This window comes from Euleptes europaea, chromosome 2 (assembly GCF_029931775.1).
Source record: "Euleptes europaea isolate rEulEur1 chromosome 2, rEulEur1.hap1, whole genome shotgun sequence".
In the NCBI taxonomy this organism is placed as follows: Eukaryota; Metazoa; Chordata; class Lepidosauria; order Squamata; family Sphaerodactylidae; genus Euleptes; species Euleptes europaea.
In genome coordinates, this window is record NC_079313.1 from 120659339 (window position 1) to 120685297 (window position 25959).

General features: G+C 45.0%; 1 protein-coding gene across 2 annotated transcripts in view; it reads right to left on the bottom strand.

Annotated features, from left to right (window-relative positions):
* SALL4 (spalt like transcription factor 4) overlaps window positions 1-19721 on the bottom strand; it is a 29726-nt gene extending 10005 nt beyond the window's left edge. The window contains exon 1 of one of the 2 annotated variants that reach the window (XM_056845395.1): window positions 19397-19721. In XM_056845395.1, the coding sequence (XP_056701373.1) occupies window positions 19397-19469 (73 nt within the window). In that variant the 5' untranslated portion in view covers window positions 19470-19721. Of the gene's footprint in view, window positions 1-18486; window positions 18568-19396 lie in introns of those variants that run through there. The other variant, XM_056845396.1, reaches the window with a different exon arrangement.
* Window positions 19722-25959: the final 6238 nt, after the last annotated feature.

Here is a 25959-nt window from a genome sequence, read left to right on the forward strand (position 1 = left end):
TTATAGCCTTGAGATCAGCTGCAGTACTGGGAAATCTCCAGGCCCCACCTAGAGGATGGCACCCTAGTCTTGCTGAAGCTACTCACAAATAGGGGTTTGTACAAGCCCAGAAAACCCCATCTATTATGGTGTACTGGACAACTGCAAGAAAAGACAGGTACACAGATAGAGCCATAAAATGTCACAGCCATGGGGAAAAATATTTTTCTTGATTTCCAGACCAGAAAAACACACAAAGTTGAAGAAAAACTGCAATACATACAGTACTTATTTCTTATTAACTCTAAAATTATTTCCCTACCTTAACATAAAACACACCATGTGTAACGTAGCAAACAGTACAATTATACTATTTGGCATGTTTATGAAAAGTATAAATGGCTTCATTTTCCACAAGCAGAACTGTCTGTCTAGTCAACACTAAAATGAGAGCTGTGAACGGCTACAGCAACTCTCATTTTCTCATGCTGATTGTTTTACATTAAAAAAAAGTATTATGGCACATCTTGAGTGAGTAAAGAAGCGTCTTAAAAAGGATTTTGTTCATTCCAAACACAAAATATTTCCACTGGAGTCTTTTCCAGTGATCCCCAAATTTCTGATTTTTCCATTGGAAAAAAAAGACAAGACCAGGAAACACCTCACTCAGGAAGTGTCGGTTTTTCTCTAGGCCTTTACATCTCTATGTTCAAATGCACATTAGTACAGCCAGTGGTAATTGTTCCAAGGAGTAGTAACGCATGGAAATGGGCCCTTGTTAGAATCAGAGTTGGAAGGGGCCACACAGGCCATCTAGTCCAACCCCCTGCTCAATGCAGGATCAGCCTAAAGCAGGGGTGGGGAACCTCCGGCCCATGATTGGCTGCGGCCCGCGGACTCTCCCGCCGCTGGAGCGTGTGTGGCCAGCCAGCCGGCCAGGCAAGTGGGGAAAGGAAGCCAAGCGCCCGCACTCGGCATGGCCGGTGGCTTCTTGGGCGCCCTCTGGGCCTGTGCGAGCAGAGGGACGTGGCTGGCGGGTGAGCGCGAAGGGGACTCTGCCCCACCCCGCAAGGCTCAGTTACACGCGACGCTGGGACCTGTAGAGAGAACTTCCAGTATTTTTAACTTAGTTTCCAGGCATGCAGGGGTACGATTACAAATCAAAACAGGACCACACTGTCATTGGAGGGTCATTGGAGGATGGATTTGAGTCTGCCACCTGCACCATTTTCCTGATTTGAAATGGCCCCACAGCAACTCCCTGGAGCATCTTCTTTTGTGTCAAGAAACTGTCACTAGGTGGGAAGGCGTAACTGCCAACCCTCCTCTCGTGCAGCAGTCCTGAACTGAAATTGAACCAGCATCACTTCTTAGATGAACTTTTAAGGCCCTTACAGAACACAGCAGCCAGTCACTAGTGCTTCCACTTATTAGTCCACCGCAATATCCAAAGTAGCTTTAATATAGGGTTGCCAACCTCCTAGTGGTGGCTGGAGATCTCCCGCTGTTACAACTGATCTCCAGGCGATAGAAATAAGTTCCCCTGGAGAAAAAGGCCGCTTTGGCAATTGGATTCTATGGCATCGAAGTCCCTCCCCTCTCCAAACCCCACCCTCCTCAGGCTCCGCCCCCAAAATCTCTAGGTATTTCCCAACCCGGAGCTGGCAACCCTATTCTAATACCATGCTAATTAAAGTTAAGGGAGCCCTGTGGCGCAGAGTGGTAAGCTGCAGTACTGCAGTCCAAAGCTCTGCTCACGACCTGAGTTCGATCCCAGCGGAAGTCGGTTTCAGGTAGCCGGCTCAAGGTCGACTCAGCCTTCCTTCCTTCTGAGATCGGTAAAATGAGGACCCAGCTTGCTGGGGGTAAAGGGAAGATGACTGGGGAAAGGCACTGGCAAACCACCCTGTAAACAAAGTCTGCCTAGAAAATGTCACATCCCAACATCACCCCATGGGTCAAGAATGACCCGGTGCTTGCACAGGGGACCTTTACCTTTTAATTAAAGTTAGGAATCACATAAAGACACAGTTGTAAAAATGTAGTAGTATTCCACGAAACACTATTTTAATAGTTATTCTGTGCATTCCGTCAAGCCAGAGTTGTGCTAGATCTCCACTATGAAAACACCAAAGGTGGACATTCACTCATGCCATACCATAGAGAAGGACATTTGCTTACTGATGTGCCAGCAGATTGCTAAAATAAAAGTGATTTTATCTGATTTGTTTTTCTTATTAATGCTCCCCCGTGTGGTAGCAGTTCATATTGTCACCAACAAGGGAAGGCTTATATGAGTGTGTTAAAAATATTATCACCCCAGGGGAAGAATTCCTGAGGATGAAAATTAAAAACCAAACCACTTACATACAGAAATCTAGCAAATGGTTCAAACCATTGGGCTCAATTCAAAGTTGCAATATCCTCAGCACCCCATTCCATGCCAACTTCATGAAAGGCAAGTCCTGCAATGATGTAAGTAGTCCATAGCCTGGTAAAAAACGTACACACTTACTCTTCCCCCAATGCATAGGTCTCAGTCATTATCACATTTAACAGCCAAATAAAACCAATAGATCCTAAAGGTCAGGCTCCAAGTTATAAAATTATCCTTTGCAGATTCAACATGCTGAATTTTCAATGCACTCTAATTTGCAAGTGGATTTTGCCATTTTACACAGTAAAATCTGGTTCCCAAGTGCGTTGAAAGCGGATTTAAAGTGCATTATTCAGCATGCGTGAAGGCTGCAGGCTTACGTTTCTAGGATTCCAAAGGGTCTGAAAACCAAGCCAGTGCCCATTGGCTGAGGGATTTTTCTCCACCCCAGGCAGCAAATATGGATGAACTCTGATCATTCCTGTTGACAACATCCTATACAGATGCAAACACTCCTCAGGAGAGATTTCCACGGTTTCAGCAAAACTCCCTTCAGATACCGACGCTCTTGTAGTCACCTCGTTCCAATTACCTGCACATGTGAATAAGACCTAGCAGCAGCTGGCCCCAACCAATGGCCGTATGGTTTGTAATAAAGTAAGAATCAAGAAAGTTTGATACACACAAACCCACCCCTCAACGTAGCCTGGTGGAAAGACACTTCTTTCTCTTCTGCACTACTATCATTCTGATAGGGCTGCCAACTCTTGGGAAATTCCTGGAGATGCGGTGGAGGAGCCCAAGGAGGACAGGGATTAAATGCCATATAGTCTACCCTCCAAAACATTTTCTCCAGGGGAACAGGAGATCTGCTGTAATTCTGGGAGATCTCCAGGCTCTACCTAGAGGTTGTGTGGGTGTAAAGTGCTGTCAAGTCACAGCCGACTTATGGCGACCCCTTTTGGGGGGGTTTTCATGGCAGGAGACTAACAGAGGTGGTTTGCCAGTGCTTTCCTCTGCACAGCAACCCTGGTATTCCTTGGTGGTCTCCCATCCAAATACTAACCAGGGCTGACCCTGCTTAGCTTCTGAGATCTGACGAGATCAGGCTAGCCTAGGGGCCATCCAGGTCAGGGCACCTAGAGATTAGCAATCCTACTTTCTGGTCAACCTTCGATTCCATCACAGATTTCTTTCCATTTCCTCTCTTCTCCCTCACCTCCACTGCCCTTTTCTCACATCCAGCAATTTTGCTTAGAGGTTTTCCAGCATTCTAGGTGGGGTGGGGGGAGATGGCACCTGGTCACATACGTGTAGTCAGATCAATCTACCAGATTTTAAGATTACCTGGCCCTGATGAAATGTGCTAAGCTTTCGCCTGTTGTAAAACAGGGATTCATTCATGTGAGTTACATTTTTAAAAAAAATCTATTTTCAGTACTGAAGGGGAAAAACTCAACTTTCTCAACAATCACAGGCACACTGTAAAGGCACAAACAGCAGTTCGACACACCCACAATTCGTGGCAAGCACTGAATCATTTATACCAGTAAAACTTTTACGGAGGATGAAGAGGCAATGTCAAGGTCTGGTAGAGCAAAAGATTCATTCCCCCCTGCCCATCAAGAAGGGAGATGCTAAATGCTAAAAAACAAAACAGCTTCCCACACAGTAGTGGTTTTGAAAACATGTCCTCAAACTAGAGCTTGGCAACCCACCCGAGAAACATCACACAGGTTTCTTGCACAGTCGGCATTTTAAGTGGCTAAAGTTTTGCATTCTCAAAAGGTAATTCAAAACTATTCGTATTTTAAAAGGAAACTTCACCATACCAGATAAAATGAAAATGTGTGCACACCTATTAACAATGACAATTATACAGGGCTTAGGAGGAAATACACACAGGAAGACATAGAAACCACATTAATATCAGTAAATAAACAACTGGGGGGGACTCAGCATAAAAGAAGTTACTTTATATAGGCTGCTTTGCCAATCCCTTCCTTGGAATCTTATGCAGAGTTCCTCTAGTCTAACCCTAATGGAGCAACTCTGCATAAGACTGGACTATTACTTACTCCCATCCCCCCCAAGCAGCATAAAAGAACAGCTAGATTCGAGTCCAGTAGCACCTTGGACCAACAAGATTTTCAGGAGCCCCGTGGCGCAGAGCGGTAATCTGCAGTACTGCAGTCCAAGCTCTGCTCACGACCCGAGTTCGATCCCGATGGAAGTCAGTTTCAGGTAGTTGGCTCAAGGTTGACTCAGCCTTCCATCCTATCGAGGTTGGTAAAACGAGGACCCAGTTTGCTGGGGGTAAAGGGAAGATGACTGGGGAAGGGACTAGCAAACCACCCCGCAAAATCTGCTTAGTAAATGTCGGGATGTGACGTCACCCCATGGGTCAGGAACGACCCAGTGCTTGCACAGGGGACCTTTACCTTTTTAAAAAACTTTTGATAGTCAAAACTCCCTTGTGGCTCAAGGCAGCTTAAACTCCATTAAGAAAAAAGATATACATTATAGCTCCCCATATAAGAAAATGCCTGCTGCTCAACACCCCCATTAAAAAACCTCAGACATAAATGGCCTTACAGGGCCCCCACAAATACTTCTCGAGATGGTGCCTTCCTCAGACAATCTGATCCACAAGGGAATTCAACATGCTAATAAACAACAATGTTCACATACAAGGAAGAACAAAGCCTCTACCACTGTTTTCTATTTTCTTCACTTCTGTTTTCTTTTTTTCTTTTCTCGGTCACTTCTCTGATTTCTTCACTTCTCACTTCCCTCTGTGGCCCCCTAGTCTCGTGCCGTGGCCCCCCATTTATGCAATTTTCACCTGTGGCCCCCTTGGAATATCCTGCCCCCCCCGGGGGGGCATATGGCCCCAGGTTGAGAACCACTGATTTAAATCAGGATTTATATCACTAGTCAGTAAGACAAGATTTAAATCATGCACTTAGCTCCTTGTGCAGATCTATTCCACTCCAAACAATCTTCAATTCATTGAACTTCTTGAAACTTAGCACTTACGAGGTAAGGGGCTGATTCTGTGTACATAGAATTTCAAAGGAACAATGGGATTAAGGTCATTTTCTCAACTCTGTATGTTTATTTTATAACATATTTGCTGTGAAGAAGAGGCATGTTATCTCTGCAGACTCAAATTCAGTTTTGAGAATGGCAAAACCAAGCATATCTGTAATTATATATTCTAGATAGAAAAACTGCCTAAAATAATCATACAAAAACCTCTGGAAGAGCATGACATTGTGAATGGATTAATGGAATTTATTTACCAAAAACATTAAACACTGCATGAATATACAGCCTCAAACTAATCCTTATTTCATGACGAATAACCTTTAGACAATAATGTACCTTAAATAGAAAACTATCTTTAGATGGATTTTTAATAAAATGCTTTTTGAGGAAAAATCTGCTTTAAATAAAAATCCGATTTAAATTTTATTTATTTATTTTTATCCACCCTGGTCAGGTTGCTGTATAGATGCTCTTTCATCTTCCCAACTCAACAGCAGAAAGCCAGAGTTGTAATTTATACATGAAAAAAGACACCAGCCGAGCCTTTGATACCTCTCCCCACACACAGCATTTCCCACATCACAAAAGGCAAGCAGGTTGTCACTTCAGATACGGGAAATGCTTCGGGAAGATTTTAAAGGAAGCTCCAGCAGCCTCGATGGTGAGCTTAAGTGACCAACACAGGAATGTTTGCATTATTGGGGGGTGGGGGAAATCAGGAAAATGCCGTCTGTGCATCGTTGGCCACCTAAGTGCCTGCGACACACACACCAGAATCACAGAAGAATCAGTTAAGTAGCCACATCCAGCCAGAAGATCGTATGAGTTCGGCCACACAACTGGACCTCTGGGAAACATGGGCGTGCAAAGATGAGACCGCTTGGCTGGCTCTCCCCGACAGCCATACAGCATCGCGCTCTCTGGTCAATTGATGGAGCATCCCAGGAGAATCATCCCAGTTCGGATACCCCAGTAAAGCTTTCAAATTGCTAATCAGGAAAGGGAGTAAGGATTTAACATTTCTAGAAATTCTGAAGCCATGGGAATCATGGGAAAAATTAAAATATACGCAGTACTTATGTTATTGTCAAACCTAACCTTTTCACGGAATAAGGTGGCACTTACGCTACAGCGGGAGCAAGCATGCCAGCGTCTAGGAAAGGGAAAGCCTGGGAAAGGGAAAGCCTGCGCCGGCGTAGGGGAGGGGAGTTCCCGGGGGGAGGAGCTGCTTAGGCAGCTTCCTCACCCCTTTTGCCCCGGGAATGCCCCTTTGTGCTGCGGAGGTGCTGTGTGTGTGTGTTAAGTGCCGTCAAGTCGCTTCCGACTCATGGCGGAGGTGCTGCACCACCTTTTTTGGTGGTGCAGCCCCATTGTAGGCAATGGGGGATCCCCCTTTTTAATTTTTTATACTCTTTTTGCCCCTGTGGTAGCCAGGAAGTCTGAGGAGGCAGCGCGGCTGTACTGCTCCCAGCTGCCACAGATCTATCCCCCCCCTTCAGGATTGGGCTGCCTGTTTTCTACAAGCCAAATCTGTAAATTTATTGAATACTAAAGAGACAGCTTGCAAACTGCTCACCATATGTAACCTTAGCAAACGTGAATGAATGACTGTCAGAGCAGGGCATTCTTAAAAGTTGATCAGGGGTGATCTAAGAAATCAATTGCGGAATTAAGGGTTGATCAAAATATTGGTGCAGGGAGTTGAAAAAGACAACACAGCAAACAAAAATAAATGTGTGATGCGGTTAGAAAAAAAGTCTCACAAATCACTATCGGACCAGCGGAGTATTTGGGTACTGAGTTACACTTTATAATAGTGTATCATTCAAGAGCACATCATCATCCTGTGTTCTAACTGCAGACAAAATTAGCCACATTTAAGCAACAAATATATCCTCGAAAATATTGCATATACTTAAATGATAGAGAAGAGCTAGGGTGGCACAGAGTTACTCCAGTTATATCGAGGGCGCAACTTGAAACCAGCCAGCCACACCCTGTGTGCACTGCAGTCGACAAAGCAACCCACACAAGATGCTAACAGAGATGTCGGTGGCCTTAAGAGTCCCTTGCTTTTTGACCTCCAGCCAGATGAAGAGTTCTAAAGAACCTGAAGCATGCACACTGTTGTGTTATTATGCTTGGCCTCAATAAAAATGGGATTGATTGGCTTCTCTTTTTTAGACTAACTTCTAGGACAGGGCTTCTTAAACTTTTTCCACTCACGACCCCTTTTCGCCCAAGAAATTTTTACATGACCCCAGGTATAGAAGAATGTGAAATAGGTATACAAACCAAACATTTACTGATAATAAATCAAAGAAATTTATTTTAAAACAATTCTTTGGTATACATATAATTTTACCATTTACTGTTGCTTTAAATATCCGGTAAAAATCATACACACTTCCTATCTGGAAGTTTTTTCCTCTTTTGAAGGTTAACAAGTGGGCGGCTAGGGAGTAAGTTACATTACTATTTCCTTCACGTGTCACAACCATTTGTGTGTCCTACCGCAGTGCTGAAGATGCCGCAAAGTCACATCAAGACAAGCAAACAGTCAAAAGGACCCCTCAATCAGGTACATCAACATGATCACATCCTCTACCTGGGGGCCATTGCCCATGGCTCATTTCTGGAAGTGGCTGGCACAGATACTCCACGCACAGAGGATCCACATAGAAGTAACATGACATGGAAATTTTTGGCAGCAGCTCCCAAACTAGGATCAGTTTAGCTTGAAGAATCTAGCCTAGCACAGCAACACGAAGGCAGGCAATGGCAAACCACCTCTGAACGTCTCTGAACTTGAAAACCCTATAGGGCTGTCATAAGTCAGCTGCGGCTTGATGACCCTTTCCATCACCACTATACTTCTTGGGGCAGGGACTCATCTTCCTGTATTCTTTAAATCCTCTGCAACCCACCCAATGCATACTGAGAACAACTGAACACATGAAGCTGCCTTCTACTGAATCAGACCCTTGGGGCATCAAAGTCAGTATTGTCTACTCAGACTGGCAGCGGCTCTCCAGGGTCTCAGGCAGAAGTCTTTCACATCACCTACTTGCCTAGTCCCTTTAACTGGAGATGCCGGGGATTGAACCTGGGACCTTCTGCATGCCAAGCAGATGCTCTTAGAACACTATCACAACCTTCAGGTTTAAAGCAAGTTCAGCCTTCTGTCATGAGGCACAGTCAGTGACCTACAAGACCCCCAAACCTCAATCAGGATAATGTTATTTGACTTCTGGAGTAGCTGACTCTACCTCTCCACCAGTTCTCCTGAGTGCCATTGCTTATCCTGGCAAGTGGCACATTTCCTACAGGACACCAGCCCTTTCCCCAGCAGAGAAAATAAGGAATGTGTATTAGGATCACAGCCATAAGCTGCACCTCTGACCGACCCACATGCACTGGAACACACGTATCAGGCCAGCGCTACGGCTGCCCACTTCGGCTTGTGAAATTCCTGGAGATTTGGGGGAGGTGCCTGGGGAGGGAACTCAGCAGGGATATGATGTCACTCTGGGACTTCCATTTCGCCCAGACTCTATGCCATGCCATAGAATCCACTCTCTGAAGCTGCCATTTCCTCCAGGGGAACTAATGTCTGTAGCCTGGAGATCAGTTGTCATTCTGGGAGATCTCCCGGCCCTACCTTGAGACTGGTAGCCCTAACCTGTTGGAACATGTAAGACCCAGAAACCTTTAAAAGCAGGGCTCTTGATCACTGAGTGCCATACGTGTTTATGCACCTAGGCTGAATGAATAGTTCAAGGCCAGAGCCTGCCCCTTCCCACGTGCATTCAATTTACCCATCCTTTAGAACATCTATTAAGGGCCATGGAGTGCCTAGAGGGATACGCAGTTATTGTTCAAAAGACATTGCAGTCAGTATAACCAGCACAAGAAGAAATGATGGTCCAATAAGAGCCTTGTAATTAAGTCCACAGCTAAGGATTTAGTCAGTGGTTCTCAAACTGGGAGCTGTATCCCAGCAGCAGATCACAAGGCCAAGACAGGAGGAGGAGGACCAGAGTGAGCTAAAAGGAAGACGCTCAATAGCAAATTCTGGGTTTACTCTGCATAATGCATAAAACGGCCATGAAAGGTAACCCATTGCTTACTAAATATGAAATTACAAGCTCAGTGTTAAACCAGTTCCTGTGTGTTACATTGAGAAGAGAGGAAATAGTGTGGAGTTGTTTGGTTAAGTGGGTTATGAAAAGTACAGCAAGTTTAGAAGCTGGCCCCCACTTTCGAACGTTTGATAACTGATCTTGGAAACTGAGAGCGTGTCCCAAAGCAAGTATCCTACAGAAAGACACCTACAGAGCAAACATGTCCCAATGACTTACAATGGCCTCTAGCGAATGACGGATGGACCACCAGTTATGGCATTGCCCTCCTCTCCAGGAATCAAGCAGTCTCTCTTTAGATGGGTGTCTCAAATGTTTTAATTCCAACTGGTTTTTTTATGAAGATAAAAACCCAGAAGGTAGAGGAAGAATGAATGCATGCGCACACAGTGGCGGATCTACTATGAAATTAATGAAGCTTAAGCTTCAGGGCCCCTAATCCCGGAGGGTCCCTGAAGCAACCGATTTTTTTATGAGTGAATTTTTCAACAAAATCAATTGAGTTTTTTAAAGTGTTTGTTATTAAAATAAGACCATTTTAGTGATAGAATCATAAGCGAATGGGTTGAAGTACTTAATATTGACCTTAGTATATGCTCTAATACCAATTTCACATGGCCTCAAAATGTCCCTGTAATTGGTCACATTTCAAAATTTTCTTGGGGGCTTGCAGCACCCGAATCTCCAGCTGTATGGGCTCGCTGAGCTCGCCAGAATCTATTCAGAGCCTACATTTTGGCAGCTGGATCTTCAAATCCTTCGTTGGTGCATAGCTTAATAGTTCTATAGCTCAGCCCTTAGGCTAGAGCCAATTGGAACCATAAAAAGACACCTGAATTCTCAATTCAGGCTGCACTCATCTCACTTGTGCATTTTAACACCAAAAATCAGATTTTCACCTCTTTCCCCTAACAAGCCCCCTCTGATGACCTTCTGCCTCTCAATTAGAGAATGAATCAATAAATCTGCCATAAGGTTGCCAGATCCCTCTTTGCCACTGGCGGGAGGTTTTTGGGGCAAAGCCTGAGGAGGGTGGGGTTTGGGGAGGGACTTCAGTGACAGATATCTGGAGGTTGGCAACCCTAATCTGCCATAGAACAACCCCATTGAAGAAGGTAACAGTGGTTACCCAGACGTTGCTGGTTGGGAAGGGGTCCCCATAACAGTTCAAGCTTCAGGGTCCCAAAAATGTAGCTCCGCCACTGTGCACACACATACAATCGATCCCTAGAGTTTAGTTAAAGCCCAGGGCTCAATCCTAAAGTGCCTTTTGATTCCCAGACCTAACCATGACATGCAAGTAAGGGAGACGCCTCTAAGCACGCACAGAGCATCTTTCAAAGACAAGGCCATGTCGTATGTTGGCTGGCCCTAATAAAAAGTAAATACAAAATAGTGTGCAATCTTTTAAAGTTCTATTAGAGTTTATCAGGCTAGATGGAAATGGGGAAGGGAAGACATTTTGGAGGCCCTGATTTTAAGTCCTCTTTGGAGAACACTCTGAACATCTGAACAGGTTAGGTGACCCTGGGTGGAGCTGGTTTCAGGTTGTCGCTTCAGTCTTCTAGGAAGAAAAAGAAACAGCTGCCTCCAGCTGAAAATATACATACTAATAGTTGATCACTTGTGAACAGCCCCCTCCCTCCTGGTATTAGGAGAACAAACTTTCAGTTCAGAGATGGTAACTTCCCACCAGACTGAAGACACTAGAGAAGTTCACAGACTTTTTCCAACAAGGATCCTGACCAATAAGTGGGATCGTGTTTTGCTTGGGCATCATTCAGCACAAGAAGACTTGGAAGTGACCCCTTCCAGAAGCTAACATGTAAACAGTTGTGGTATGTATCATTTTAATGTTTCCTCGCTGTTGTTTTTTTATTTAAAAAGGCAGCCCCAAACATCTCATACACCAGGTCAGAAATACATCTACTGATATGTAGAGTCAGAACCTTTGTCAACTAACCAGCTTAAAATACATCCAACACGCAATTGCTTTAGGACAGCAACACTGCAAGGTGCTTCCACAATCACAACTACCGGCGCTGTAACTGGACCCATTTTACAGTCGACACAGACTGAGGAGGCAGGACAGAGCAACTCCACTCCCAACTGGAAAGGCTGTAGCAAAGTATCCATTCTGAACATGAAGCTGCCTCTTACTGGGTCAGACCATTGGTGTATCAGGCTTAGCATTGTCTACTCAGATGGGCAGTGGACCTCCAGGCTATCAAGGTGATGTCTTTCACCCCCACCTACCACCTGATCCTTTTAACTGGCAATGTTGCGGAATTGAACCTGGGACCTTCTGCAAGCCGAGCAGATGCTCCACCACTGAGCCACAGCCCCATTTAAACCCAGGTCTCTCAAACTGCTGCAAAATCCCAGTCAATGGTTTCAGAGTATCAGAGTCTTGTCCCCCTCCTCTTCTCATTTCTCAGACCCCTCCCCCCAAAAAAAGGTTTACTGGGAAGTTATTCCGCAACATCTCGTGAACACTGATTTAGGCTGCATTAAAATTAGGTGGAAGGTTTAGATACGAAGTCGAATGAATGGAAACCACAGAGAGAATAGATAAGGAGGTTATATTCCATTGTGAAACCTGAGTACTAAAGTCTATGCCCATGCTTTTCTCAGAAGATCATCTGATAGCCTGGCTTAATTTACTCAAGTGCCTCCTAACAATGTCTTCAGTGAGCGAGTTAGTTCCACAAATTTATGCTTCAGTATCATCGCTGTGACTTGATTAGAAACAATCCTTCTCCAAAAAGCTCTGCGCTGAGTCAGAAACAGAGATTTCCAAATAGGCCACCTCATTGTAGATTTTTTTAAAAGGCATGATCCTGCTACAGTGAACACTTTTCATCTCATTCAGTTCAATGAGATGCATTTTAAACTAGATTTTGCCTAAACTGGCTGGATGGTGGCTACTCCCCCCACCACTGTCTGACGCGTACAAACTGCCCCTCCCCCCAGAACTCAACATGATCTTTAGAGGCATCAACACCATTCAAAAGTCATGAATGGCTTCTAATTTTAGGCCTTTGTTTGCTAATAAAAGGTGGTCATTTAGATCAAAACCTCAGCATCTCTCCTCCATCAGAGGCAAAAAAAGAATGCACAAAAGCAACAACATTCTGACCAGCACATAAAAGACCCAGATTAACATCTTGCAACAGTTTTGAATATTTGGTTCTATTTCACTTGGTCTTTGGTTCTATTTCACTGTGCATCCTTTTAAACATGAAAAAAAAGGGATTTTTTTGGTTAAACAATTCCAATTTCCAACCATGATTGTAAATAATACCATCAGATATCCCCAGAGCTGGATCAATACCAATTAGTTACACTTGTAGGCCAGTGAACACCTTTGGATAAAATCTGATGCATGAGGCTTTTGATCTTGCTTTCAACTATCAGTGAATACGCAATTCAGGCTGCCAGAAGGGTTTGTGAATACCACATACCCCACATATGAAAGGGATTATACAATCACCCTTTAAGCGTTGTCAGAGGAAAGACAAAATATCAACTTTCATTTAGCACTGTAGATTTACTTGAAGTAAGTATCACAGAATTCAACAGGACTTGCCTTCTAGGAACTGCATTTATGATTGTATTCCTCAGTTAGAGCTTTATATTCCTTGTCCTTCTAACGGGGAACTTTTTGAAACAATTTATGCTTTAGAAATAAGGTGGCCAAATGATAACCCCAGCGTTTAAACAAAAAGTCTCATCGTTTTCCGTAGAGGCTCAAAACCAAAACATCTGTTCCAACACTGCGAACAACAGCCAAACAAAAAAAGGAGGACAATCTCTGTACGCTACTGAAAACAGCCATTTCTGAAGAACTGCCAGAATAATTTTTTCTGGCTCAAAGTATGAGGGATTTATTTGTCACTTTAATTTTGAACATGAACTGCCTGTGCACAGCGTTCAACAAAAAGGCGACACAAGCAAAGTGTTATTTGTACACAAGGTAGCCAACCCTAACCTGGGGCCACTGGCTTACAAGAATCCCTAACTCCAGAAAAGCAACTGTATTAATCGGTTGCAGAAAACGCAAACAGGAATCTTGGAATATCCTAAAACATACAATGCTTTTTATTCTAGCGTAAGCTAAACACTCATCTCAGCGGGTTCTGATCTACAAAAGCCATTTTTTAAAAAAAATGTTAATCTTTAAGGTACCGCAAGACTCTTCCTTATCAATCACGACTGCCCAGACGATGCACAAAAACCAGAATATCCATAAAGAGAATTCTTATTTGCAGTCTAACCCATATCTGAATTTAAAGATCCAAGCACAAAAGCCATGTTTTATTATGACCCACCAGAATGACGCGAAAGAGAGCGCAAGCTTCCAAGTTCTTCAGAACTCTTCCCCAGGCTATATGTTAAAGGGGAGGGAGACAAAGGGGAAAATATTTTTATTCCCCCCCCCCTCCATCCCGCATTAAAATTCTAGCTTGATGAAGAGATCTGGAAAACTCAAGTACTGGCCCACTGTTTTGGGTCATTTTGGTTGGTCTTAAAAACAGTTGTATTTTCAACCACCCCTCAATCTAAAAAGGACTGAGTTAGACATAAATAGCTACTGAATTGTTATTCCCATTACTGACCAAATCCCCTGGCTTCATGAGTAAACAAGGGGAGCAGAGACACCCGCATATTATGAATGTCCACTGATAGCTGCAAGAGGTTGCATTCTAGAAGAGGGTGGGGGAGAAGGAAGGGTGGGAGGGGAGAAAGACCCCTGGCTTCTACCTTATCCCAGGACCCGTTTCTTCTTCCACACTCAATTACATCCACCAGCAAGTCCTCTTGCTTATCAACAAGGCAGCCCCAGACCACACTGAACACTAGGCCAGTGTTTAAGACCAGGCTAAGGAGCGCAAAACCCCGCTGCCAAGGTCAATTGCATGAGAGTCCTAATTGTAAGCTTGACATCAACTTACCACCCACCGCAGGCAGGAGGAGGCAGAGGTTAAAGCAGCAGCTCTGTCAAAAACGTCACCCACTGCCGGGCTGAGCTGACAAGGCCCGGTCCCTACAAGCAATATAGTATTTCACTGGCATCGAGAGGAAGGGGGGGTGAGGAAGACAAGAGCAACAAACCCCACCCTCCTCGTGGGACCCTGTTTAAATGGTTCATCCCACCGCCAGTCACTCTTAACACAGGTGGATCAGGGCTGGATTCAGATACAAGGTCAGTGGCGAGAACTTGTTCCCAGTTGTTCCAGGAACTTTGATGTTTCTCTTCGGCCCCGAATGTGTAATCTATATCCATTTCTTGAAGAGCAGGATTCTAGTCCAGTAGCATCTTAGAGAACAGGGTGTAAGCTTTCAGGAGTCACAGCTCCCTTTGTCAGATTCCATGTGGCTCTAAAGATTATACCCTGGAAGTCTTGTTCATCTTTAAGGGACCACAGGACTTGAATCTTGCTCTTCTACTGCAGATCAACACAGCTACCCGCCTGAAACCATTTCTAAAACCTTCTCTGAAAGCACAAAAAATATTGTTTTTATGTAAACTTTTCCAGTTCTGCAAGCCGATTCTCTTTAAACCAGCAATTGTGTGGGTTAAATTTCCCAATACTGAAGCTGCGTTAGCCCACCGTTAAGCACTTTGCCTAGCCTAACTGTAACACTACTTATTCCCAACGTCTTATACTTTTTTTGTTACTCTGATTCTCAAGTGGAAGCTACAGGGTTAAGAAAAAATTGCAGCCTTTTAAAGTTTTAAACTGCCTTTTGGAAGGGAGGGAAAGAATGTAGGTTAATGGCTATTACACAAGTACAATGGGCAGTTAAATCCTTTGCAGTGGAAAATGCTAATTTTCAGTATGCAATTATTGTTCTCAAGTGACCACCTGCTATTTTTTTGATCTGTTAATTAATCACTGAGTCAGCAGCAACATTTTCCAACTCCCCCATATGATTCTGGGGTTGTTGCTTTTTGGGGAGGGGGGAAAGGAGATTCACAGGTGACTTTGCAAATATTAATTTTGCATAAGTTTCCTTCCCTAAAGCCAAAAGATAACTGTGCATGCCAAGAAAGCATTTTAAGTCTATACAATAACAGATAAGTGTGTGTGGCCAGACTTGTGGCTCCTTAAAGACAAACATCAATGAAGAGTTCTAAAGAAATCAAAAGCTATACACACCAGATTGTTTTTTTACAACTAACCAAATTAAGACACAAAAAGGTGGCTTTAGTTTTGCTTTGGAACCAAGGCTTACAACCACTTTACAGTTACACCCAATGAACACATTACCATTTCATGTGCCACAAGATTCTGTGTGTGCATACACGCAAACTCTTATGGGGACTTTTCTAATTAAATGCCATCAACTTGATATCTGAAAATGCATCTCCAGAGTTTAACTGAAATGTAGCATAAACAGCAAGGAAACTGATTCGAGACTCACCCGCCCTTACGATTCAGGCTTTAATATGTTTCTGTGCCAAATCAGTTCTACCCCACATTACTACAAAGACTGAAAGGGACCTACTAATATTTATTGCACATTAACCTTTGGTGTAGCAGATACCGGAAACACCGCATTGATACCGGAAACACAGATCTCAACGCTCAGTTGGGTGGTTTTCTATAAGATACACCCCACCTTCCCTACCTCACAGGGCTGTTGTGAAGATAACTATACAAAACAGGAGACATAGTCCTTTATAAGCAAGATTCTTCATTGGGCACCCGTGTGCTGCATTCAATGAAATCACACTTGCTTTTAAGGGGCTGAGAAGCTTTTTATTTTTGCGACACACAGCCACTCTTCTCAAATGTAGCAAATAAGTGGTTCACACAGTGGTTTACATTTCTTATCTAGGCACAAAAAAGACCGGCCTAGACTCAAGAGCTTAAACATTACGATCTCTCTCTTTTCTAGGGTCGAGTCAAAGAGCCATCCGTTCACATCCCGAGAGAGTAGGGGGTGTCCACCTCAATTTAACCCAGCTCTGCGCTCAGGGCCGGTGCTACCACCAGGCAAACTCGGCGTTTGCCTAGGGCGCAGACCTCAGAGGGGCATAGAACTGGCCAGAAGGGCACAGTTTTCAACAGACTCGTTTCTGGGGGGAAATGCAACTGAAAAATTATATTTTTTTCACTTTAAGGTAAGTCCCACAACAGTGCTATGGAATGTCATTAATTATAACGTCTCATAAAAAAGTCTTGTGCTTTTTTATTTTTGCCACAAAGACATCTGTTTCTGAAAATTGGTTAGCAATGGGGGTAAGGCACAAGTAGTCCGCCTTGCCTAGGGCGCAAAAATGACTGGCAGCCCTGTCTGCACGCTAGAAAGAGCAAGACCTGAACCAGGAAAGGGTCCCATCTCTAAAGGCAACGGCAGGAAAGTCTTTTTGCGACCCGCAGCTCAAGGCAGGCAGGGTCCTCTGGGGGGCGCCCGAGAGCAACCGAACTGTCCCCTCCGCACGCAAGTAAAAAAAAAAGTCACCTTCCAAACAATTGCCTGGGATTTAAGAGCGTGGTATTGTTATCGGGTGATAAGAAGCGAATGCAAAAAAAAATACGGGATCGCCCCTCCTCCTTTTCTTTGCCAGCCCTCGAAAGTGCTCCCCCCCCCGCCACTGAAGGAGAAGGGGGGCAGGGAACGCAGTACCGCCGCTGCAAACGAGCGTGTGAAATCGTGAGAAATGGGTGCAGTAAGCAATTAATAATTGGAAACGCGGTGGCCCCGACGGGATCGCGAACGCGCACAGGCACCTCTGTTGTATTCCCCCCCCCCTATTCCCTAACCCTCCTGAGCACGAGACTCGGAACACGTTATTCACCCTCTTGTTTCCAGGCAGCCCCCGGAGGTGGCTTTCCAGCAGCGGGCGAAGATTTACATGTGGAAACATCACCCCCCCCCCACCACCACCACCCGTGCGCCATCCTAACCATATGCACAAAGGGAAAACAGTCATGCATTAAACATGGGATTTACGGCCCTCCGGCCAGCTCGCCGTTTTCTTAAATCACCATTAACCGGACTCAACAATTGCACTTTCGGGCTCCAAAGAAAAGAGGACGGGGCGAGAGAAAACGGCTCGAACCCCTCCTGCGGACTGCAAACAGAATAACTCCCTCCCCTCCCAAATATACATTGTTACCGACCATTTCCATTAATTGGGGTGGCGATGGGGGGGGGGGAGATTCGTTTGGAAAACTAGATTCTTGCGCTCACCCCAGCGTAAAGGAATAAATTCGATTTTTGTAATTCTGCCCCATTTTCCCGGCACTCATCCTTGGCAGGGGGGAAAAAGGCACTTAAAAAAACAAACACCAAAAAGTATCCCCGAAGGGTCGCTGACGCCACTGAAGGAAAGCCGAGATCCCTTTTCCCGATCGCTATCGGAATTAATTGCGAAATCCTAATATCCCCGTTGTACTCTTCTGGGAGACTCGATCGCCCACCCGCGTTCGCTGCAAAGTTGAGGATCCCATCGATAAATATCCAGTGCTCAAAGTTTTTTGGGTTTTTTTAAAGACCCCTCCCCCGGATTTTATTCCGCACCATCCTTCCCAAAAAAAAAAAGGGGGGGGAGAAAGAAAATCCGAAATCCAAGAACAGAATACAGTCCGGTTTTACGATCTGCTCCCTGAACTCTATACAGCGGATTCAACCCCCCCCCAAACCAGGCATTTAAAGGTCTCCGTGTTAACATTCTAGCGAGTTCTGCAAACTCGCCGGCTTCCCCCCCACCCCAAAAAAATCGCTAATAAATTATAGGGAGAAAGCCAGAAATTTCGCGTGTCGTTTTTTTTTTTGGGGGGGGGGGAGAGAGAAGGGGGGAAAAAGTCCCAAAACAGCAGCTGGAAGAGGAGAGAGAAAAGCCAGCGGCGCGTTTGGAAAGATTTTAAGAAGCTCGCCTCTCCCCTCCCCACCCCCCCAACCCAAAGCACCATATTAGCTCACCGGAGTTATTTTAGGAAGTCGGAAATCAAAGATGGCTGGAGGTCAAGCCACAAAAGGTCCCGGGTTGATTACGATCTCTCTCCCTCGCCATAAAAGATAGTTCCCAATTTTTTTGGGGGGGGGGGGAGAAGAGAGAGGCAAAAAGAGCGAGGAAGCGCCCCCCTCCCGCGAGAATCAAGAAAAGGGAGAAGAGACCCCCCCCCGCCGCACCCACCCACCCACCCCATCCTTACATTACAAAAGGTGATTCTCTCGCCTGCCCCGTCCCTCCCCGAAAGATTTCCTCCAACAGGGAAAAAGTTTGGGGAGAGTCCCTTTAGAAGCGAAGAAAGGCAGTCCGACCGCAAAGGATGCTTAAAGGACATCCTGGGACCCGTCGAGAGGAAAACTGTTGGGTTTTTCACCGGGGGGGGGGGCCGAAAAGAAAGGGGCAGAAGGAGAGAGACGCCCGGGGGGGAGGGGAGTTTACAAAAAGTTTGCGAAAATTAATTGCAAAATTAGAGGGGGCGTTCCCTCGCCCCCCCCGGGATTAAAAATTAAGGTGTTCCAAAACCAGATCCAGTTCGGATTGGCCAGAGATGGAGAGAGAGAGGGGGAGAAAAACTGCAATTTATAACAACGATTATGAGAATACACACATGCTCCGCGCCGCTCCTGAAAGGTCGGCAGAAAAGCGCTCGGATGAGTAAAAAAAAATAATAATTAAAAAAGTGGTCCAGGTACTGAAGGGATCCGTTTGGCTCCAGATCGCAAAAAAATAGGGAGCCCCCCACGCGCTAAGAGGGTGGGTGGGAGAAAGGAGCCGCTCGCACCCAAAAAACCAGCAACCCCCCCGGGGGTTGATTTCTTTCGCCCATCAATTACAGTTGGCAATTGACCCGGGCTCCCCCCCCCCCGTCCCCGACCTTACCATTTGCTACATCCGGGGGCGGCTGCTCGTCCGAGTGGATGTGCTGCGGCTTCGCCTGCTTGCGCCTCGACATGGTGCACCCGCATCGGGAGCGAAATAGTAGCAATTATTTTCTGCTTCTTCACAACAAATTCCTCGAGTTGGGAAATTACTCCCGGGGACCGGAATGCGCATGTCAGAGTAATTATGATTATCAATAATGCATTGCGATTTATCATGGGCCCCTGACAGCTGATTGGCTTGAGGCCAAGAGCTCACAGATTATTCAAATCAGGGCCATTGATCAGGGAGCACCAGGGGACGACGGGCGTTGTAGTCTCCGCTTGGCTCGGGCATGTGATCGAAGCCTGGACAATTGCAAACCCGCACAACAAGGGAGTGGAGCGCAAGATCAGCTACTGCCGGATTGGATTATATTTTCCTTAAAGGGGGGGGGGAGAGGCGAAAATGTCCTGGGTCCATCTTTGAAAGTCAACAAACAACCCGCAACCTGGGCTATCAGGAGAGAACAATGCCTCGCTTATCTTCCCAGATATTATAGTCTTGAAAAACCGTCTCCTGCCTTTTTAAAGGACTTTTGGAAAAGGCAGTGCTGGAAAACAGGGTAAACTGGAGGAAACTTTCTATCAAACAGAAATTGCCCCCAAAGTATCCTGTGCATCTTTTTTTTCAGAAGTTAAGACTTGTTGGGATCGATAACAGTTACTCCTATGTAAATTCTATAGGACTGCAGCTATATTCAGCATTCCTAGTATGGGGGAGGCTAGCTTTTTGCATGTGGAGTGATATTTTTTTTAATTAATAGTACATTTAATAAGCCACCCATCAGTGTTTCTGCATAAATATGTTCCAGTTCAGGGGAGCATTTCTATCTCACTTTTTGAGTGCCCAAGATGCTTCATGTATACGTATATCCCAGTAATCCTTACAAACAGGTCCATACAATTACTCCCTCCACAATGAAAATGTGGGAGATGGAGAGATCCATGGCTAGCCTAAGAGTTTATATGATAGCGTTGGGACTGAGCATGGACTTTGCGGCTCGCTCTCCGGCGCCTCTCATTTCTTTAATGAATGTGTTACTGACACTTGCTCCTTTCCTGCTTCTGGATTCCTGACATGCATATTCCTAAGGTTGCCACCCTTTTCTCTAGCAGGCTCCTCTGCCTTTATCTGCTGTATTTAGGGTTGCCAGGTTCCTCCTGGCCACCAGCAGTAGATGGAGGGAGGGGGGCTTGCCAGATCCAAGGTTGGGAAACTCCTGGAGATTTGGGGATGGAGCCTGGGGAAGACAGGGACCTTGGTGGGGCTCGATGCCATAGAGTCCACCCTCCAAAGCATCCATTTTCTCCAGGGGAACTGATCTCTGTAGTCTGGACATGAGGTATAATTCCAGGGGATCCCCAGGTCCCACCTGGAGGCTGGCATTCCTAGCTGTATTATAGAGACAAACAGGTTCATCTTTTTTTTTTCTGGCAGCGCTGGAGAAAACATCTGTTGAATTTCCCCCCACAGTGCAACTGTTAGAGGTACAGGAGTTTTGCCAGTGGTAACCTGACAAATTCTACTTTGGACATAATGTGGTGCAAAGTTTGACAAGCAACATCACATGCTGCCTCTGTATTTTGGAGAATAAAGCAGTTGGTATTGGGATGTGAGTTCAAATGCTACTTCTGCCACGGACTCATGCACTGAATAAGTCATGGTCTATTATTGACTCTGTTAAATAGAAATTTATACCCAGCTTTTCTCATCAATGGGGACCCAAAGCAGTTTATGACCTCATTCTCCTATATTCCATTTTATCCTCACAACAGCCCTATGAGGTAGGTTAGGATGAGAGAATATGACTGGCCCAAAGTTGCCCGGCAAGCTTCAAGGGCAGAATGCGGATTTGAACCTGGGTCTTCCAGATCTGAGTCTGATACTTTAATCGCTACACCACATGTGAGTGGGCAAAACACTAAAGCACTCCATTCTTTGAAAAAAATGAAATGTTACAGGAGCGTGTACATTTCGCTAATAGAATATCATGCCAGAGAACCATTTACCTTCCAAAACTTAAAAGTACTTTTTGTGTTTATATCTCCAATCTAAATATATTTTCCCCACCAAGTTATTTCCAACCCCAGCTGATTCACACTTCACTTTTAAACTTGGGTATACGAAGTACCCAACATTTCAACGGAAAATTATAGGCAGGGCACCCTCAGTTGGGAACAGTGGATGATACAATTGCATTTAAAAGGGCTGAAGTTTCCTTACAATAAATATAGAAATCAAGAAAGGATTGACCTGCTCTGTATGGTAGAGAAAGTTGGTTTTATGCCTGATTCACAATTGGCGTGTAACATTTTTCTATTTAAACTCTTTCATACTTGGGCCAGTGACTTAACAACACTGGCCAGATGATTCATAAACCAATTACTCCACAATGTTCAAACTGATTATTTAAAAAGAATCATACTTCTTCTTAATCAATGCATTCCACATACATTTTGCCATTTCAACCTGCATACTTAAAAACAAAAGTTAATTGGTTAGGAATGAGCGAATCCTCCTTCCCAATGAAGGCTCAGATAAAATTACAGTAAATGATATAAGAGTTATAACATAGGGATGTAATCTTGGAAATTACTTTAGCTTGGATTAGCAATTCCATACAAGGCAACAGAAGGAAGTAGGGTTGCCAGTTCTGGGTAGGAAAATACCTGGAGATTTTGGGGGTGGAGCCTGAGGAGGGCAGGATTTGGGGAGGGGAGGGACTTCAATGCCATAAAGTCAAATTGCCAAAGAATCCATTTTCTCCAGGTGAAACTGATCTCTGTTGCCTTAAGATCAGTGGTAATAGTGGGAGATCTCCAGCCACCACCTGGAGGTTGGCAACCCTAGCAGGAGAGCATACTTAAGTTTGCAGCCTCTGTTGGTTTGATTGGATAAATCTGGTTGAAACCATAAAATATCTGATAAAATGGGCATGCCCGAACTCATAAACTATTATTTTTTCTTTTTTAAGGGGGAAAAACACACTTTTCCCCATTTGCACCAATATAATCAAGATAGACAATTTTGCAAAAAAGTGTTTCTGTGAGTGATGATGGCATTAGATCTGTGCTAAGCAGAAAATGTTCAACAGGGTATTTGTATAAAAGTTTTAGAACTGGAGTACAATGCAATAGCTCAGGAGATGGGTTTTATAAGGGAACAGAATGCAGTGCGTTGTAATGTTTATCATATTGTATCACTTTGCTTTTACTGCATTGCCTTCTCTGTAACCCACTTTCTGTACGTCATGCCTTAGACAGGTTTTTTTTGGGGGGGGGGCATTGCTTTCTAATTCCACAATCCTTGTCCTATTGCATTATTTGTTGGATGTCTTAGGCTGTTTAATTGAATTGCTTTTTTATATTTTGTAATGCTCCTTGAAAGGTGGGCTATAGATGAAGTTGATAAATAAAGAAATAGAGTCCTTGCAAACAGAACTTTGCAAAGTCATGCAGAATTAGGGGCAAAATCCTGCAAAATGTTCCACAGTTCTTCTTAGCACCCTGCTAAAATCACTGTAGTGTGAGGATGTGCAAAGTCCTCTTGATATATTTAAGGACCTCTCTTGAAGTCCTTCTTTCTTAACCTTATGATTGAATTTCCACCAATGGTGAAGTCGCTCATGAAGATGTTATAAATTCTCTGTGATGTATGAGATTTCGGGGGTGTGGCTTGGGGAGGGGAGGGACTTCAGTAAGGTATAATTAGGATTGCCAGGTCCCTCTTTGCCACCAGCTGGAGGTTTTTGGTGCGGAGCCTGAAGAGGGAGGGGTTTGGCGAGGGGTGGGACTTCAATGCCATAGAGTCCAATTCCAAAGCGGCCATTTTCTCCAGGTGAACTGATCTCCATCAGCTGGAGATCAGTTGTAATAGAGGGAGATATCCAGCTAGTACCTGGAGGTTGGCAACCCTAGGTATAATGCTATAGAGTCCACTTTCCAAAGCAGCCATGGATTTCAAGGGAAGTGATCTCTGTTGTCTGGAGAGCTGTTGTAATTCCAGGAGATCTCAGGATAGGGTTGCCAACCTTCAGGTGGTGACCGAAGATCTCCTACTATTACAACTGATCTCCAGCTGATAGAGATCAATTCACCTGGAGAAAATGGCCGTTTAGGCCATTGGACTCTATGTCACTGAAGTCCCTCCCCTCCCGAAACCGTGCCTTCCTCACGCTCCGCCCCAAAAAAACCCCTCCAGTGGTGAAGAGGTACCTGGCAACCCTATCTCAGGATCCCACCTGGAAGTTGGCATTAGGAATGCCAACTCCAGGCCAGGAAATTCCTGGAGATTTGGGGGTGGAGCCTGGGGAGGGACCTCAACGGGGTATAATGCCATAGAGTTCACCCTCCAGAGCAGCCATTTTCTTCAGGGACACTGATCTCTGTAAATCAGTTGTAATTCAAGGAGAACTAGATGCTAGCAACCCTAGTGTGGTGGTGGTTGTTTACATAATGAGGTTTTTCACTGGTGAAGTCTTCGGGGTAGGATAGGGTTGCCACTACTAGCTGGAGATCTCCTGCTAGTACAACAGATCTCCAGCCAATAGAGATCAGTTCACCTGGAGAAAATCGTTGCTTTGGCAATTGGACTCTATGGCATTGAAGTCCCTCCTCTCCCCAAACCCCGCCCTCCTCAGGCTCCACCCCAAAAACCTCCCACCAGTGGTGAAGAGGGACCTAGCAACCCTAATAATGAGGTTTTCCACTGGTGAAGTTTTCAGGGTAGGAACATTGACCTTCAGCTACAGATTTCAGCACATGGCTTGATTTCCTTTAAGACAGTGGGGAATCAGTAGGAAGAGTAGTGTCTTGAATAGGAAACATTGGGGTAAAAAAGGCAGCTTTTCTCTGATGCACTGTCCCACTGAGGCACAGCTCGGGATGCCAGCCTCCAGGTGGGACCTGGGGATTTCTATTTAATTTCTATTTAACAGCGTCGATAATAGACCATGACTTATTCAGTGCATGAGTCCGTGGCAGAAGTAGCATTTGAACTCACATCCCAATGCCAACTGCTTTATTCTCCAAAATATAGAGGCAACATGTGATGTCACTTGTCAAACTTTGCACCACATTATGTCCAAAGTAGAATTTGTCAGGTTACCACTGGCAAAACTCCTGTACCTCTAACAGTTGCACTGTGGGGGGAAATTCAACAGGAGATGTTTTCTTAGGGTTGCCAACCACCAGGTACTAGATGGAGATCTCCTGCTATTACAACTGATCACTAGCTGATAGAGATCAGTTCACCTGGAGAAAATGGCCGCTTTGGCGATTGGACTCTATGGCATTGAAGTCCCTCCCCTCCCCAAACCCCGCCCTCTTCAGGCTCCACCCCAAAAACCTCCCGCCGGTTGCGAAGAGGAACCTGGCAACCTTGTGTTTTCTCCAGTGCTGCCAAAAAAAAAAAAGACGAACCTATTTGTCTCTATAATACAGCTAGGGATGCCTGCCTCCAGGTGGGACCTCGGGATCCCCCGGAATTACACCTCATGTCCAGACTACAGAGATCAGTTCCCCTGGAGAAAATGGATGCTTTCGAGGGTGGACTCTATGGCATTGTCCCCCAATGAGGTCCCTGTCCTCCCCAGGCTCCATCCCCAAATCTCCAGGAGTTTCCCAACCTTGGATCTGGCAACCCTATACCCCCATCCCCTGCCATTGGCCAGGGACTTTCCAATATTGAGGACCAGCGTGGCACTTACACACTCTACTGAAGAAATCTGACTTACTAGTACAGGAACAGGAAGAGAACTTACTTTCTCCATGGAAGGAGCCAAAGACAGTAGAGTGATCCAAGTGCAATCCTCTGCAGAGTGGTCGTTATTGTATTAGTCTGTTGCAGTGTAAGTAATCAGGGGTCTATCCCCTTGAAAACAAACAAGCATAAATGTGCATGAACTAGAGTCCATGGTTTTATGCTGGAATAAAGTTGAGCTTGTCTTTAACGTTCCATTAGACTTATGTTTGATCTATACAGTTACTCCAGCCTAAACCCAGGGAAAGAAATGGCCCTAGAAGAGTAATTCTGCGCAGAAGTGTATTGGGAAACCCCCATAAGGAAGAGCTTTAAGCAGCACAACATGTGTCTAGTTTTCTCAGTTTCAGTGACTCTCACGGTCATCCTTTTAATCAGATTGTTCACAACTGGACTCTAATCTGGTGAACTGGGTTGGTTTCCCCATGAAGCCTACTGGGTGACCTTGGGCTAGTCACAGTTCTCTTTGAACTCTCTCAGCTTCACCTACTTCACAAGGTGTCTGTTGTGGGGAGAGGAAGGGAAAGAGATTGTAAGCTGGTTTGATCCTCCTTAAAAGATAGAGAAAATTTGGGTATAAAGGCCGACTCTTCCTCTTCATAATCTCTATCTACATTCACCTGTCAGGTTGCCAGGAGTTCACCTAGAGACTCTGCCTCTCAAGACAGAATGCAGCAGCGGTATTTCAAAAGGGGCTACTACCACACTTCCAGCAAACACTTTAGGTTACTGGCGCTGTCTCTGGATGAGCACGTGGCAAC